Consider the following 19,366-nt stretch of genomic DNA (forward strand, 5'->3'; position numbering starts at 1 on the left):
TTCTTCAGTAAAACTGAACTAAAACTCCATCTATTCACGAAATACACATTTTAATTTGCTTAAAATCTTCTTCAACTGAAATATTACTTATATATAAAGACAATGTCAAATACCAGTTCTACTGACAAAGGAAGATGGGATTATTATATGTTATGCTACCTTCATGTCATGTCTTTGTACACCTTGGTACACAATATGCTTGGCGTTCAAGTATTAAAGTAATTTAGTCAACAGCACTGCGTAAATGCAGCCTCATTTATTTCAATGAGACCACTGGGTTGGCACAGCAGCCGCGTGGCTGCAGAGGACTCGCAGGGTTGCACGGCAAAAAAGTTGAAACTGGCTCATCTTTTACCGCAATGGGAAGTCATCCGGAAAGGCACTGCATTGGCAAATCAAATAAGTGCACATTCTTGATTATCATATAAATGATATAATTAATGTCAGCATGACAATTTCCCAGAGTCATAAAATCCCTCCTCATAGTATTGTAAACTATAGTCCAGTTTTTTACCATCTGATAAGCCTTAAAAATCAGCTATTTCTCAACCAAGGATTACTGGAACACACTTCACACCGGTACCTGTAACAACATGCCCTTATCAACAGAGCCCTTGGATTTTTTTTAACACTAGGGATGTTTTGTCTGAACACACAGTTTGTTGTGAGAACTACAGTGCTAGGCAATTGACTAAAATTATGAATTTAGTCTTGTTCCATTGTCATAAATAGTGAACAATTTTGTGTTTTTCTGCATTTCATTGTCAGAAGAACAAGAAAATGTCAGACAACACAAATAATCTTAAAATACAAACCCCAACAAACCATTCATGGTGCTATGGGGCTGAAACTATTTTGGAATCCCTCAAATTCATGGTGGAGAGACACACAGGATATAAAATGTTGATGATCATTAAAAATGCATATATTTCTATCTTTTATATCATGATGTCCACATTAAAGAATGCATTCTCATATTGAGCTGCATACTTAAGATGATAAGCCTCTGTAGCAAAATTATCCTCATAATGTGTGAGTGGAGCTTTCGGAGGTGAAAGTCCTTTCTAAAAGTGCAATGCTGACACAGATACGTTAAAAGCTACCGAAGAGGAAGAAGAGTAGGAGCTAAACAGGGACGGCTAGACTACTACTCAGTCTGTCGCAACCCAGTCATCTGTCTGTCTGCCCATGCATACAGCCAGCTGCCAGGCCAGAAGAAGGCCTCACTCTGGACTGGCTGGCGCCGGGGAGGAGAGGCCATGTATAGGAGCAGGGCCACTATAAGTTTTCCCATGTAGTGAGGGAAAAGTTGGCTATATGGGTCCTATTTATGACGTATGAAAATAACTCCCCTAAGACTAATGATTGATAATTCTGAATTAAACCTCTTTGGGCTCAAGACATGAGACAGCTGTCCTGGGTGCCTATGCCTCCCCTTTGCCCCCCACCTACAGTACACCTCTTCACCAGCTCCAGCCCTGCGCACAAGTGTATTAATAATATACAGCCCACCAAAGTAGTAAGCCTGTGAAGTGGAGTAATGTGCTTTCTAAAGAGGTTCAGATCTTATCACCTGCTATTCTACACACTACTCTCTTCATCTGTTTAATCTCTGTTGGAAAAAAATGAAAAACTTAAATATAGTGCAAAACTAAAAGTAGGGCACAGGTAACCTAATAAGTCACAAATCCAGGGAGAAGCGGAGTTAAAAATAGTATAAATTGAGTTTCTTATGGTGACGAAATGAGACAAAAGAACAGGATACATCATTGACTGCATTCTAAAATATTAGTGTGTTTTATATGCACTGTATGCATCCTGGGTATTTATATATGACTGGTATTTTGCTGAAGATAGCAACCTGTAATAAGGGGGACACTAAGCGGCTATGCTAACTCTGAGGCTCATGTTACCTCAGCTACCGAAACAGAAAGGGTGGAGGGGATTAAAGGAATGATGACATAGCTGGCCCACCTGACCGAAGTGAAAATCTGCCCCGACACAGAATGTGTGTTATTTAACAGATGATTTGTCTACCCTCTGTTGTTCAGGAGCAATACAGACTTAGGAGGTGATATATAAAACATCTAATCTATGTTTTGTTATTTCAAGATATAGGCCAATTATAATTTTTAACTACAAATTGCAAGTAATAGTAATACTTTACCTATAGGGAATGATAAGCCAGAAACATGCTTGAATGTGTTTGTCAGCGGTCACCAGGAAAGGCTTTGTGTACATGTAGTTTGAGTGTATACTATGGAAACATATGACTCTATTACCATATTACCACAGATAGCTCATGAAGAAATATTCACTAGAAAGTTGAAAAAGAGGCATGAAAAGACAAAGAGGACTAAAAAAATGACATTATCTACTATGACCACCAGAATCACATTCATGCAAACCTTTACCCAAACAAGATGGCGCCGGTGAGGTCAGCAGCCGTCGTACCTGCTCCGACACTTTCCTTGTAAAACCTCTTATCTATCTTACAAGAGAATAATAACTATAAGAAGTTAGTATAAAATCTGGAGACTCAAGAGTCAGGACAGTTGTCAGGTTAGGTAAGTATTCAAAAATATATCCAGGAATCTGTACTACCAAATTTACACACATCCACAACGGAGAAAAACCTTCAAACACTCAGGAGAGGGTTAGGAAGGTTAGCAAGCAAGGTTAGAAGTCAAGCCACTGACTGACACAAAGCTCCTGAATTTAGCCTGTAACGAACTAGGGAGATTTAGACTAACTATGTATAGTGCTGAATGTATATGTAGAGGGAGAAACTATGCACAGAGAGGAAGGATAGGAGGTGTGATGTATCTGTACATAGCTGACATGCATCCCTGCAAGTAGAGCACACATTTATAATTAGCAGTGCATTTGATGTCAAGTAGGCATAGCTGTCATACATATGGGACATAAAGACACACGTGCTTAGTACCAGTGATACATGATGACACTGACATACGTGTGTGAGGAAACAAAATGATATATGGTATTTCACCGGTCTCTAATGCTGAAATATAGTTCTTTCCAGGAAACTGACACATGAAAACTGCAATTTAATGTGTGCTTAACTGAATACAAAATCCTGTGGTTTGACATGTTTCTGCTTGAAAAAATGAGATGTCGGGTCAGGACATTAGTGCTGAGAGGGACTGTATTTGAGAATTCAAAAGGCACAGAAGACTTTAGAGTGACATTAGCCTTCACTCTCTAATTGAGAATAGCTTGTCTTGTACATCAAACCCATTTACAGGGCAAGGGAAGAGAGTGAAAAGGAGGCATGTTCACATCTCATGCATATGCAATGCAACATACTGTATGTTTGTTTTTGTTGTATGTATATGTTGGATATTTAGGCTGCAGCTAGTAATGGTTTTACTTATGGATTCATTTTTTAATCGTCTATAAAATGACATAGAATTGTGAAAATTTACCACAATTTAAGAAGCCCAAGGTGACGTCTTCATATTCCATGTTTAATCCAAGCATTAGTTGAGATTTAATTAACAATGATATCTCTGAGGATGTAACCAATGAACATTAGGCATTATGATAAATGGCTTACAAATTAATTTTTTGTAAATAGACTATAATAGCTTATAAATTAGTGTTAGTGCCAAAGGTAAGGTTGTACGTTTTGGAGGGGCAGACCGCATTCTGTTAATTTCACAAAATGTCTTTATACTCCCCCACGAGAGTAAGATTGGGAAGAAGAAAAGGGTGGGACTTTGATATACAGACATAAAACTGGCTGTTTTGAAAACAAAGCAACACAAGAAATCATTTTTGATTTCACGGTACTTTAAAATAAAGGGAGGAAAATGGAAGTACGCAACCATTTGCGATTTGAAATTAATCACACCTTTTGAAATGTCTTTCTCACTCTTCTTCCCCATTTTTTCTCTCTCTCTCTCTCTGTCTCTCTCCATCACTCAGGCTCACTGGAGGGTGCGCAGTGTGCTAATGAAAAAGCAGACTTAATATGTTTTCCCCGAGTCCATCTGGTAATAATTGTAGCATGTAGCAACCGTAGCTGTGTTTGGATAAAGCTCTGACATACATGGGGCCCTCTGACGCTCAAGTTTGTGTGTGTGCGTTTATGTGGGGGTGAGAAAGCGAGAGAGACAGAGAAAAGAGGAAAAGAGAATGTGACTGGTGAGAGGAGAGAGTCTGTGTAACTGTGTGTGTTTGTGTATGTACATGCTCGCACTTGTGTGTTTTCCAAGCTGCTGGGTGATGAGCCAACATAACTAAATCAACTTTATCACCAGCACACTGTTTTACGTAGGGAAGCACAGGCCAGAGCAGGGCCGAGCGCGGGTGGTTGGGTAGCCTCTGCTTTGCATGACTCAAGGTGATGATTTGTGGCTTTTGATGGCGTACAGACTGTTATCAGACAGCCAAACACACAGATTTGGAGAAACACAGGTGTCTATATTTTACTGAGCACTGCCTTTGTGTGCTGGAATGAGGCCAAAAAGAGGAGTGTGTCAAGTATTTTTATCAAGACAAAGGTTATCTTAACAATGTCAGAGCAAAACATTTAGCAAATAGGGTTGCCCTGAAACTTAATTATCATGTGTTTGATACTCTAAATGTGTCTTATTGACCTGTTCTTGAGCAAGACACTGAAGTCATGATAAGTTGCCGTGGATATCTTGAGTATCAGCTAAAAAACAAATTGGGGGCCTCAGACCCCAAGGAGTCCTGGATGTGGAAACTTCCAGGAAGGTTCCATATTATTAAGTAGGGATTGATGTAATTTTACAGTGATTTCATTTCAAAATACAACAGTGAGAGGACGATGTTGACCAAACACAGGTTACACCCTCAAAAGTGTTATTTCATAACTAAATCCACAAAATACGTAAACTCTCTCTGCGTTACCCAGTTTTAATGGGATAAAATCACATCATTCAAAGGAAACTCCTGTACTGAATAATAAAATGTTTAGCTGAGTTTGACATACATATTACAATTTTGTGTTAATCACTTTGTAGGAGTAGCCGTCACTTTATTCAAATGAGACTCATAAAAAATCATGTCACAAGATCAAACCAAAACAAGCAAAAAAGTGTGACAAGTGACACATTCTTCTCTAAGTTCAGCGTAAACGTCTTTATCTTGTGACTTACTGGCAGTGCCGGTTGGAGTAGGTGGAAGGGAGTGGAACATGAACTCTGCAGAAAGACCCTTTGTGCTGAGAGGGTCACACATCCTCTGTATGGGGCATTCACATTTAGACAGATTACTGTGTGTGGGAACACACATTTACATGCAAGAAAATGGCACTGCTTACTGAAAATGACGACGGGAATATTCAGTATGAAGAATGAGCAACGATCATGGGCTTCTGGGCTTCCTTTGATATCACATAAAAGCAAGTATGGTGGCAATGGGAAAAATACAGTAATCACTCACTCATTCATAAAATCCACTTATCTGATGTATTAAATTGTTGAAACAAACTTACTTAATAGCATGGTATGGGTGACAATGTTTTTCCTAAACAACAGTGGTAGGGTATTTGATAGGTAGGCTGAAATCTTACAGTTGGATTATAACTACTTTATGTTTCTCCCTAAGAGAACCAGGAACAATAAATCTTATAATACAGATTAGCCTGCCCCCTATATGTGCCTGTATGGATGAATATATACAGTATTTTATATAACTTAATCTGCCAAGCCAAAGACAGTGGGTGGGCGAGAGGTACAGCATCCTGTACAGTACAGACACTCATTTCCTTTCAGGCTCTTTGAGTGTTTGTGTGAATTTGTTCAACCCAGCCCTCTACAGTGAGGTTACATTCAGGAAGGCCAATCAGCCAATACAATACTCTCTTCTGACATGCTAACCCATTTATGCACTACAGCACAGTTCGCAAAATGGTTGTGAATTGAAATTAAGACAGATAACCCTTCTAATATCCCTTTTAGACCAACGCGGTGACAAAGGTTGAACGTACCTTGGGAGTCAATCTGAATGGGCCAACCTGGTTCTAATCTACTCCCAAACTGGGTTAGCAAACCAACCACATGACAAGTGAAAAGGGAACTGAAAAAAGGCATGGCTGGAGAAACAGTATATCAGCAGTGACATGTGGTAGCCTGAAGACTTGAGTATACGTCAAACAAGCTAGGTCCTCCAACGTGCTTATACCTAGAAAATTGCTTATACCTATTACAAATGACCACACTTGGAGCCTGCTGTCATAGCCTCCTCCTATAGCCTCCTCCTGGCTGCATCACAATGCCTCCCTGATCTCTCTCCCCTCTTTCCCCTCTCTCCCCTCTCTCCCTGATTAGCGTTTTCTGTCCTGATGCCCACATCAGCAGGACAACATCATTTGTCTGTGCCTTCCAAAACCCGTACAAATCACTGAGTCATATTTACTACAGCCACTAAAGTGAAATTTGTTGAAACAACTCAATTTATCTTGGGAGGTCTCAGATAATCTGTTTTGGAAAGTTACAAAAAATGTTGTTACCGGTAAGGAGGCCTCTGACCCCGTTAGACAATCTGACAAGCACATTGTTTGAAGAATACTGAGGCCTTACACTCTGAGTGTGGTGGAGGTAACAGTGACAAAGACTGCAGTATACAAGGAGAAACTGGTCATACAAAATTGTACAGTAAAAGGAGAAAAATCCAGTACAAGAACAAATCATGTTATAAATATTTAAAAATGGTTTGTAATGTTTGATTTTCTCTCATGAGGCTGGATAGATACAGTGTGTTGCATACTAAAACAAATGTTCAACAAACTTTCAAAAACATGTAACTAATTTGCCAGACGTCAGATTTATAGTACATTTTCCACACATGTTCCTACCAGAGTATGAAATCCCAATAGGACTGATCTCACAAAGAAGCCATTCACACTGATTTGTGCATGCTCACACACGCACAAAGACACGCACACACATAGCTTTCAGTCAGTCTAAACTTTTACCGAACTTGAACTCCCCCAAAACCCTGTGGTGACCGCATAAAAAGTAGTTCTCAGGTTACAAACTCGCCTAAAATAGGCCATAAGTACATAGTACTGCTATCTGGTGACGTAGATTATAGTTTAGAATGGTTACATACACTTGAACGCACGAAAACACACACAGATACACACAGCCTGTAATGAATTCAGTACAGTACCATGCTTTAGGGAAAGATAACAATGTAAAAATAAAAATAATAAGTTATTTAAGCCCACTGTAATCCATGCCCAAACATTTTGTAATATATGACCAATTCTATTATGTTCCTAATCAGTCACTGGACTGACACACAGTTTAAAAATCAGAGACCTACAGTACGTCTGACTTGTAAACAAAGGGACACAAGAAAAATGCAAACATTGTTAGTGATGATGAAGGGCTCTCTTTACACGATTTAGGTAAACTTAAACCTTCTACAAGAGAGTTAGGTCATTAAAAAAAGCTACTGGAAGTGATAATCACCATCCAATGATAATCATCATCCAGTGATGACTCAGGAGAGACCTTTTAAGGACCCTTAAAACCCCTAATTTCGGACAAGTACTTCTTAAAATATGGAATATGGACCCGAACGGAGCCACAGGCCTGTTTCTAGTGGGTTCCCGCATGAAATAAGTAATAATATGCTTTCACGAGCGGGAGAAGAACCTCTGTCCCTTCCTGGAATTGGGGAAAAAAAAAAACCCTTAAAGGGACGTCCTCCAAGTGCAGTAGTTTCAGAATAGCTAATCTGTATACAGGAAACAGGCGCTAAGACTTCTGGCGCTAGTGGGCTGAGCAATCAAAACAATCTCTCCATCTTCTGATTGAAGAGAAAGGGACCTACGCCAGACTCTTCAACACACTTCACCGGGGAGAGGGGGGAGAATCGAGAGGGAAGGAACAATCGCAAGAGATAGAAGAAACGATAGGGAATGAGGTAAAGGTTGATAGCAGGAGATGGAAGGGATAAAGAGTGAGAGAAAGGAAGGAGGCTTAAGACAGGGGGATAGAGAGTAAGAAAGACGATGGGGAAATACGGAAAAAACCTCAATTATTTTCTTCCTCTCTAGCTTCAGCTTTCCTTCCCTTTTACAACTTTCTTTCTCTTCTTTCTCCAGTCTGTCTTCTCCTTGTCCTTTCTCCCTCCACTGTTTCTCTTATCTACACTCCCTTTTCCCTCATATCCCGCTTGCTCCCTTGCTTTTCTCTTCTCCCCTCCTCCATCTGTGTGTTATGTGTAGGAGTTGGGGAGAAAATACGTGGGATTTTCCCACAGCTTGGCAGGACCAGACCCAACCCCACACCCACTCATTTTCTGTCTCTCCCTCCCTCTGTCTCATGTCAGAGGGGAGTCTTGAGGAAAACCACCCATATTCCACCACCACCAAGTATTCTGGATGTTTGTTGGAACTTTATGCTGCTCGTTGTTCCACAGAAATCTACAGTGTGCTGCTATGGCGACAGAATAATTAGAAGGAAAATATCTCTGCCTTTGAAGTAAAACAGTATATCTGCTATTAAACATTTAATTTGAGAAATCCTACTAATTAAATTCTTACAAAGGCCTTAGTTTCCAGAAAGTTGTTTTGAAACTACATAAAGAATTTTGTATGGATTTCCCAGGGTCATAAAACTTACTCAGCCATCCATTTTCTACTCCTTATTCAGGTCCAGGTCATGGTTGCATCAGGCTAAGCAAGAATGCCCAGAAACCTTTCTCCCTAGCCAGGATGCCCAACTTCTCCTGAGGCATTCGCAGATACCACTCTAACTTACCCGAGGAGGCCAGAACTACCCGTAATAGGTGCATTTAAATGTGAAGGAGCAGCTCCTTCTGGATGTCAGAGCTCTTCACTCTGCTCAGATTCTTTCTATTACCACCCTGAAGTCTTGGCCATAGGCACATGAATTGGCAGCCAAACTAAAAGTTTTATATTAAAGCTCAGTTCCCTCTTCACTACATATGTCTTTCACATGCCCAGTGCCGCACCAATTTGTCTTGTCGTACTGTTCATTCCCTCACCAATGGACACAACCAAGATAAATCACCTGGGGTAGCAACAGCCCTTCAAGTGGGTAAATGATTTCCACCATTTTTGAATATGATTGTCTGAGACTTGGAGGTTACTTGCCTACTTGGTTTCATCCTACATCATCTGCAGAAAGCAGAATTGCAATCCTGAGATGACCAAAGTGGACACTCTCTATCCCTCAGCTCTTCCTAAACATTCTAACCATCACAAAAAGAACTGGAGAAACACTTTGGTGAGCTATTCAGGATCTTTCCAGGAGTGAAGAGCTGGTCTATTGTTCCACAACCAGGACTGAATCTGCGGCTCCACAATCAGCCACAACCTCATTTTCAGCTAAAAGATTTCCCAGGAAGGCAGCAGTGTGATACTCCAATAACTGGAGCACATGCTCTGCTCCGTTTTTTAAAAATGGGAACTGATAACCTATAACATTAAAAAATATCCAGAGCCTCCAGCATCTCAATCGCAAATTTCAACCACTTGCCCCCGCTGTGCTTTCTATGTTTATTAGTGACCTCTGCCAGAAAGATGGACAAGGTTTCCCCCGAGTCCTCTGTCTCCTTCACAAAGTGCATGTCATTAAGGTTTAGAAGTTGGTTAAAGTGTTTCTTCTACCAGCCAACAATATCCCCTGTCTAAGTCAGCAGCTCTCCTCCCTTGCTGAATGCAGCTCAGATGGTCTGATAGTTAAGATTAGCCTCTGTGAGTCTTTCTCCAGGGCCTCCATGAACTCAGCTCTCTCATAAAAAAAAGAGGGTGACACTGTGTTTTTATCCATTTACATGTTGACACCAGGCCTGTTTCCCTTAGCACATCAGGTTGTGTATGTGTGTGTGTGTCTGTGCTGGTTTTTGCAGGTGAATTTGAGTGAATTACCTCTGCAGCCTGTGTCTCCTGATGCAACAGCGTCAGCCCTGTCAGGTCCTCCAGAAATGAGTGGGAAGAATTAAAAACCTTGGACAGGAAGTTGAAACCCTCTCTCTCATAATTGTCCAGGACCTGGACAAAAAAAAAAAAAAAAACAGAACATAAACAAAAGACATCTCCAGGTGATTTAACAGGAAATGTAATGTCTATATAACTGAAACACTTTACACACAATTTATATCACTGTACTGGTCCAAGGTGCATGTTGAGTATCATATTGTAAAGCCTATGTTTTTCTTATGTCTAATACTATTTTTCATTGAAATCAATGTGTAAACAACAACAGTCGACCCACATAACCACCACTTTTGTAATGGCCTTGACCATAAAGAGTAACTGACAAGACAAAAACAGAAAAGAATAAAGAATAGAATAAAAATAAGCAACTGCATGTATTTATGGAGGTCCTTTGTGTTTGTTACTGAGGTGCCTGCCTATAAATGCTATACATTTGTTCTACACAGAGTTATAGATTTAAAGGTGCTTGAAGATTCCTTAACCTGAAAGAGTAAATAGCCAAAGCCTGTGGTGGAAAGAAATTTGGTCAGGTGCTCAGGAGTTGAAACTGCAAAGGGTAAGAAAGCTTCCCCAACATAAATGTGAAGAGGAGCACTTTACTTTAATATTACACCTTGTCCAAAACATTTCTAAAAGTGTTTTTCTTCACCAAACATTACATGCTTTCAGTCAGTTTTGAATCTGACGTACACAAGTGGAAGGCTGAGTCATGCTAATGCATCAGGACTAAAAACACTGAGATGGCAAAAGGCAATATTCTCTCAAAAGAGGACAATAATGATCTTTTAATGGTTTGGAAAAAAACCTGTGTTACTCTGCTCCATAGGCACAACCTGTGTAACACCACCACGCTGAAATGTTTACCGTCATCTTGTAACAGTACTGACTTCAAGTATGTTCACCTTCTTTTCAAAACACAGACAGCACACACACCACCCACACACACATATCCTCTGCCTTCTTGACTACCTTCCTAGGCTTGGCCAAGCCTTTCATGGACGCCCACAGACCCTCCTCTTCAGGTGTAGAGTTACCTCTGCCTCAGACATCAACACACTGTGTGAACCAATGTCTACATGTGTGTGTGTGTGTGTGTTCGCAGACTGACCTGGCGTCTAGTCTTGGTGCCAGACACACCGCACACAATACACACTGACTTGTCCCTCGTTCATCTTTTCAATTTCTCTTTTCTTTCCTTCCTTCTCTTTTATTTCTTTGATTCTCCACTTCCATCCATGGGATCCGTTACATGAGACGCCAACGGCCAAAACCCACTTTGCTGAAATATAGCTGCTCACGACACAGAAAGCTACATGATAACTGTGAGGATCATGTGATAACGTCAACCATGACACATGGACAGTTTTAGTTTAGAAAGCTTCAGACTCTACATTTTTTTATTATGACAAAAAGTTAGCAACTACATCAAATACTACATGCATTTTGAGATTCTTTAATAAAGATGTAAAACAATGCAGTGTGACAGCACTTTTACTTTCTTGTATAGTTCATACCACCTGATAAAGAAAATTTTCTTTCTTTCTTTTCTTTCATTCCTTATGGAGCTACATCAATCTCCACCCTCTTGCTTTATTTGACAGTGCTGATGTCTTCTTCTTTTTAAGTTGTTTGTGGAACCATAATGTGTATACTAACTGAAAGTTTCAACTTTAATCTGTGTGTGCGGGTGTGTGCGTCCTTAAACATATCAAACATACAATGGGTGGTCCTGGTGGCTCATAGGGGGTTTAAGAACATAGTTGACTGTTTTTCAAAGAATATATAGAAGACGTTTTGCACTGACAGTCACATAGATTTAAATACATCCCATTTTTATTTAAGAAGCAGAGCAAGGGAAGATTTCAGAATACAACAGTGGTTTAATAGAATGGTGAATGTTTTTTGACAGATGCACAACTACTGTCCTTGGTTAGTGGTTTTGCCATGATGTGACACTGACTGCACACCAAGCAGTGTTATGAGTAAACAGTTCCTGGTGACTCAGTTGCTTTGACTTCCCCTGTTAACATGTACGGTCAACCAGCCAGGTTAGACAAATACCTTAAAAATGCACAAACTCCATACTGACTCATTAAGTAACCACTCAGGCCTTATGGTATTCCGGACCATCAGCACACTTAACAGGAAGCAAAGCTCGTAAAGTGTGTGTAGTTAACGCTATGTGGTTTCTGTAATACACCTACATGTCTACAGTACACGTAAAAACAGCACATAGGAAATAAAATGTTATGGGTTATTTATTCTACATTTAATATTAACATTTGTATAAATTACACTGGTATGAATGTAAACAGCATTACAGGTTACTATTAAAGCTGTCTTAAAGCTATCAAGTACCATACAGTACAGAATAATCTGTGTTTTTGAAATATTGTGTGATTCCTGAAAGAAAAACATTCCTAACTCATTGTAACTTGGCAATGGCTTCACCTGAAAATGAATATAACTGTGATATACATTATGGTTGCAACTAGGGATTATTTATATTATCAATTGGGATATAAAATCAATTATGTTTTAAATTATTTAGTGTATAAAAAGGTCAGAAGCCCAAGGTGAGCTCTTTTAATTGCTTGTTTTGTTTAACAATCTAAAACCCAAACATTGAATTTAAAATAGAGAAAAGCATCAAATTCTCAGCTTAAATTTAAACACTGTAACATAATCGATAGATTTGAATCTTTAGCAAGAATTTTCACATCTATAAAACCTTAATGAGATAGGTGCCGGATACAAAATTCAACAAAACACAACAGAAAGGTACCTGCACGCTAAAATCAGGTTTTAATCTTTCCAATCTGTGACACAAGGACAATTTATTTTAAGTTTAAAACAGCTCCAGAGATTCAGAAGGAAGGAAACCCTTTAAAGAGAAACACTGAGTGCCCAGTTCAGTGTATTTCAGTGTCAAGACTTTTCACTACAAATGTAAAAAATGTTTTTGCTATTAATAGTGGTAGCATATTTGGTAGTGTTAGTGTGTTAGTACAAGTAGTTGTAGTAAGAGGTGTCTGGCACAGTTTAAGACAAAGCCACGTCAGCTTTGATTTACTCTCTGGCGTGTAGTTTTATTGGCTTACAGCCCCAGAAAGAGTTAGGAAATGCATACGCGCACACACACACACACACACACACACACACAGAGTGAAAAGGCCCAACTCTACAGGAACTGCTCCAGCCCAGACAGGGGCTGAATTGTTTTGTTTCCATAGTGACCTGGCAGCACACAGCTGACTGCGGCAGGAATACACACAGACAGACATGCACTCACTCACATACACACTCACAGAAGACAAAGACAGACACACACACACACACACACAAACACACACACACACACACACATTACAGTGAACGGACTGATAGATGGACAGAGGGACACACAAAGGGACGAGAGATATGGGGGAGGGAGAACAGGAAGAGAGAGAAGGTAGAGGACAGAGGAGAGGGTGAAATAGGAGTAGGCTGGTAAAAGAAAAGGAGTGAAAGGCAGATAAGCAAATGCAAAACAGAGAGGGAAAATGTGTGTGTGGGTGGGATTAACAGAACCAAAACATATTCAACAATTTCACCACATAACCTTTATTCCTGCCTCAGCAAAGGATCGTCTTTCTTAACCCATGTTGTTCATTGTTCCCGACTACACAGGCTTTACCCAACCCCTATCAAAACTAATGAACCCTCCGTGCAGACCGAATAATCTCATCAGTCACACAGGCAGAAACATGACACCTTAAGATGTGGTGGAGCTTCTTACTTTTTTTTCAGAAGCAGCGTAGGTGGAGAAAGTTTAAACTTTTAGACTACAAGCTAGCCACTCCCTCCCCCACTCAGCCCATTGGTTTCTCCCTCCCTGTGTCTCCCTCGCTCCGTCTTCACATGAAAGTGATAGATCTGGGGCTTTATGACCTCTTTATAGACACAAAGACTGCATTGAGATCAGGGGAGAGCGAGAGAGTGAACCAGCCCTACACTCATCACAACACCCTTTCTTCAGCCCTGCACTTCCTCTCTTTACCCCCCCCATCTTGCCTTTTCTCCCTTTTTAAACTTTCTCCCTCTCCAAGATGTGCCCCCCCACACACACCCCTCCTGGCCTTACACTAATGTAACCAATCATATCGCTGGACGCTGCTAACCACAGGGCCATCTGCAGCAATGATTGGCCAGCTGGCTATGGACCAATTACAATGCGGTAAAAACACACAGGGGCAACTTCTCCCACCCCACTTGGCTGATTTGGAATATGCAGACCCTTCAACAACCCATCTTCACATGCACACACACACTGCAGTGGTGGGAGCTAATTCCACTCATACGACAGACACTGACATCGATGAGCAACTGCTGCCTGATTATTACCATATGGTTTTACCAGCTTTTCTGTGTGTGTGTGTGTGTGTGTGTGTGTGTGTGTGTGTGTCTTCAGTATTCCTCAAGGAACATTTCAACACAGCTCCACTGAGTTAACAATGTAGAAATGGGAGGGATGGGAATCCCCTCTATTTCTGCTAAGGCTGCAATTTGTGTTTGAAAACAATGTTGCTACATAGTAACAGAATCTAATCTAACCTGCCTATCTGCTGCTATGTTTTAATCTTTCTAGCAAATTAGAGTTTACTGTATAACACTGTCTTGTTAGTAAATGCTGTTAATAGATTTAAAATGACCTATTTTGGACTATTCAGTAACAATATATATGCTACTTACAATGGGTGAGCAGGCAGTGCATTTGTCAAAGGCCAGGCTGGCAGGCAGGACGTTGTCGAACCTCGAAAGAAAACCACGGATCTGTAGAAGAGGAATCAACACGTCAAAAACTGAAAAATTGCATAACAGCACTCAAAAGAGGGGGCTTTCAAAACCATATTAATACAATTTATAAACACTTCTAATTTACTATAATTGGACACAAAAAAGGCATCTAACAAATAGGAGACACATGTTGATGGTTAAAAAAGAAGTATATGAGTTTATTGAATGTTAAATTACTGCCTTCTGGACAGAAAGTTTTCCATTTGTGAGAAAAGTTAAGCTCCCTTGATACCTTTAGTCCTAGTAAGATGTAAATGTAAATGTAACAGTAGTGAAGTAATAAACATTAAATCTGCTGGCTGAAAATTTTGAAACAGTTTGACTTTCTGTTTTCTACATTTTAAAATTATGCCTAGAGCGCCCTCTGGTGCCTACAGAGGCTACAGTCTTTTTTTAGTGAAACATTTTCAGCACATCTCTCATGGCTGAAAGCCTTCACTCCTATTTATGGCTACTGTAATTACGGCTAATTACCTTGATTACTGTCTAAAGAACCCCTATACACACACACACACACACACACACAACTCTTTAGCAGCACATGTTGAAACGCCACTCATCACCAATATATTCCTTTCATCACTTCCCTCCTCCTCTCTTATACCCACATCCTCCTGTTTTTTTAATAAAAGCTCAACTCCATTATGTTTTCTGGTGACGCACATAGACCAGAGCATGAAATGACTTCCTCTCTATAATTATATTGTGGTAAAACCGACAAATATATCGAACATTTGTGACCAATTACTGAGTGATGTGCAGCAAGTGAACACGGGTGGAAATTAAAGAGCTTTTACTTCTGGGTTGGGATATTTGGGTGCAAACTCCATGACATCTTCATGCACCCCCATTTGAATTGCACTACATGAAGCTACATTTGCACTAGCCCAGGCTGTATGTTAACGTAGGGTTATCGGGTTAAGATGTACATCTCACACTGTTTGACTGATAATCAAGCATAATGCTTCATCTTTCAATTCAATCCAACTGAACAACAGCCTTATATTATAATTATCCCTATATATTTTTACAAGCTATCTAGAATTTTGTCATCCTGATTTTCCATATTGTAAATCTTGCTATTTTGGTCTATTCTGTATATAAGACATCTATTACATGTCTCCCCATGCTGGAAGAAAGAGCGATCCCTCCTCTGTTGCTCTTCCTCGGGCTTGTTCCACTTTTTCCCCTGTTTAAGGGTTTATTTTCTTTATCCAAATGCGTCTACAGTTAAAGAGGGTGTCATGGTGTACAGATTGTACAATTGAGGCAATTTGTAATTTGCTGACCATCATAAGCTATATAACATCAAACACCTGACTTTGACACTTGACTTCGTGTTAGGGAGTGTGAGTAAAATAGTACTTCGAAATCAAGCTCGTTAAGTTTTTTAACCCCACTAAATACTTCTGTTGTCCCTTAATGTACGATTATTATATTTGATTAGGCACTTTGGCTAAGAAACACACACATTTATCCCAGAAACACAGCACAAGCAGAGCATTTCCTATGTACTTGCTTGTAGATGCCCCCAGGGAAAAACACTGCTTTGTGAGATTTAGGGATGGAGCTTGAAAAGTTTCAAAAGTGTCAAGACTACACAACAAATTTCAGGGTCAAAAGCTATCCATTTACAAAAGAAAAAGGGTTACAGCACTCAAAAATGCTGAGTCCTATATTGGCAGGTACTACTAAAGCCACTAAAATAAGAAGAACATGTAGTTTCTGTAAACCACCACAAGTTGTCACTGTGGTACCACAGAAAAGATCTTCAAACACACGCAAAAGTATTTACATATTATTTACCCAATATTTCTCTCTCTTTGTCATCATTATCTTATTCACTCGCCTTCACTCTCTCTCTCTCTCTACACGAACACACACAAATAAGACAACCCATTTGCATGCCATTTTTTCTCTGCATCATTTGGTTAAAATGCCATGAGCAGCAGAGGTGTCAAGAAAATGGCAAAAATTCAAATTCTCAGGGTGATGAATACTTATGATGATGCAAATGGAGGTGGTGAGATGCTTGAGTGTGTGATACAACAGTCAGTAGGCAAAAGGGCACAGTTTGGGTAGCTGCAGATCATCTGGTCTTGTACTATTTGGTGACCCCTCCAGTCCAGAGTGCATCATTTCAATTTCAATTATGCTCATTATGCTTTGAAAATATTTTTCATACAGCAAAGTATTCTTGGAAAAATATTCATTTAAATAGGCTTTTTCAAACTAAAGTTGTATGATTTATTCATAGAGCTCTTCTTCACGTCTTGGTCAACTGAAAACTCCTTTGTTAATTCTTTAAAAATATTATGATTGTTTTGTCTGTGATCTGTGTTTTGGTTCTTAGTAATCACTAGAAAATGAGAGCCATACCGCTGACCTCCCTAATATTCAGACTTGTGTTTTGACAGATGCATTTTTCAATCAAACCAACCAATATATTACACTGACTATTAGGAATGTGGTAGGTTAATTGACGTTTAAATGAGTCGCTTAGTTTATAAATACAATCTAATCCCCATCCAGAGTTTTGGGGAAATCAGCTATAAAAATGGACACACAGTTGCCACTCCACATAACTGTCCTTGGCCTACATCACTCTAAAAAAATCCTCAGAAATAGGGTTATGCATAAAAATGATGGGCAAGGACAGATCATAGAAAAATGGCTACACAAAGGCACACACACACACACACACAGAGCAGAACAATGAACTTTCTTTTCTTCTCCACAGAACTATTAACCATCAAACTCACTGATTATCACTATGTGATATATATTATGTATTGAGCTCTGTCTGCCTCAATAAAGAGCTAAGTGACCCACTGCTTCCAGCTTATGTTGGTATGAACTTGACTATTGAGCTCCTTGACCTATAAACTGAATTCATTTTGTTTCCACAACAGCAGCACAAATCTAGTTATGGTCTGTTATGGTGAGCCACAGGGCTTTATCCATGGCCTAATAAAGGACAGAATATTCTTCATTCCAATAGATAATATACAAAGCCATGCATATCTGCAGCCAAAGTTTGCATATCATAAAATGTCTTCGTCTCACAATGAATGGCATTCATACTTTTGGTCAGACAATACAAAGACGTCTATCTTCTTCTAATTCATCGACTGAAGAATAAATGACCAGAACAGAAACCCCTGTGCAATGCAGTGTAATACAAATCAACTGTTGTGCAATTAATAGCACCTTTGTGAATCCTTAAATCATTTCAAATTGTTGCTAATGCTGTCAGAGAGGTGTTGGATGTCAGGATTGTATGGATTTAACAAATTTCCATGCATAAACTGACAGTACAAGGTTATGTGATTCTAGGTATGCGATTCTAGTTTAATACACTTTTTATCAAATTGAGTTTTTACATTTGTAGTGGTGTAGCACTGGGGTAATACTTATACTTATACTTATAGTATAGCTACAAATGTACCACAGAACTGAGTTGCGACACAAGCAACTAATCTCAACAAACAAACATTTTAAGTAAGGTTTATTTATTGCAGAGCTGTTGCATTGTGCAGCACTACATCATATAGGTGTACTTTACACATTTATTTAGGGTTTAACACAATCCATTCTTTATGTGCCAAATGCACATACTCATCTACGCGCCTCTCTCTTCTAGAGATGATTATTGTGCTATGTGCCCTTATAAAAATCACAGCCTTGGTGAAATGCAGCTTGTTCAAAATGCTGAAATAAGATACGTAACCAAGAGCAGGTTGTCACACATGAACAACACTACAGCCTCCTTCAGGAAGACCTCGCTGAATATTTCATGTAATAGCTTGTCACCACTTGTTACCCTATACATGTCATTGAAGGTTTCACAATTGCAAGATATACACTCTTGTCTGTTCTGGTTTAACAAAAAGCAACAAGCAGCCACTTTTCCCTCAAGATTCCTCTGGTACAATTTCAGAATCCATCAGAGACTGTAACCTTGTCATTTATTTAGAAAAACAGCATTTAAACCTACCTGTTTTCGTGTAGGCCACTGAAATAACGGTACCGCTTTATGCATTCTTTTACATATGCTGTAACATGTATTTATTGTTAATAATGGCTTTCATTTATCACTAATAGTTAAAAAATGCAATTTATTCTATTTATTTAAAGCTACCTATCTATAAAGTACGGCCACTGTTTTAATGTTGTTTGTTAAGGCCTTTGAAGACCGCTTTGCAAAATGAGTACAAAACACACATATACACTATATCATTAGATATATTTATATATCAAATTGTGTTGAATTGAACTGCATTATATTGAGAGGTGTTTCTAATGTTTTGCCAAACCCATTTACAAACATGAAACAGGAAGAATATTCCCAACACAGTTTAATATAATGCAGTCCAGTGCAACACCACCATTAACTATGACCTCAATAATGACGACTGTGGCTCAGGAGGTAGATCGAGTCATCCACTGTCCTTCCTCTGAATGTTGGAGTGTCTTTGGCCAAATGCTGTGCCATTGCCAGTATGTGAGTGTGTGTAACTATTATTAGCACCTTGTATGTGTGCGAATGGGTGAATGTGATAT

At 39.4% G+C, this 19,366-nt stretch overlaps 1 protein-coding gene across 2 annotated transcripts in view; it reads right to left on the minus strand.

Annotated features, from left to right (window-relative positions):
- The window catches only part of atg7 (ATG7 autophagy related 7 homolog (S. cerevisiae)), a 58,099-nt gene that overhangs the window by 15,014 nt on the left and 23,719 nt on the right, over positions 1-19,366 (minus strand). For both annotated transcript variants that reach the window (XM_035662878.1, XM_035662877.1), the window contains exons 17-18: positions 14,699-14,779; positions 9,899-10,021 (exon numbers count right to left, since the gene is read on the minus strand). In XM_035662878.1, the coding sequence (XP_035518771.1) occupies positions 9,899-10,021; positions 14,699-14,779 (204 nt within the window). The remainder of the gene's footprint in view (positions 1-9,898; positions 10,022-14,698; positions 14,780-19,366) is intronic.

The sequence above is a fragment of the Morone saxatilis genome, unplaced genomic scaffold (assembly GCF_004916995.1).
Source record: "Morone saxatilis isolate NCDOM2014 unplaced genomic scaffold, NCSU_SB_2.0 Contig18, whole genome shotgun sequence".
In the NCBI taxonomy this organism is placed as follows: Eukaryota; Metazoa; Chordata; class Actinopteri; family Moronidae; genus Morone; species Morone saxatilis.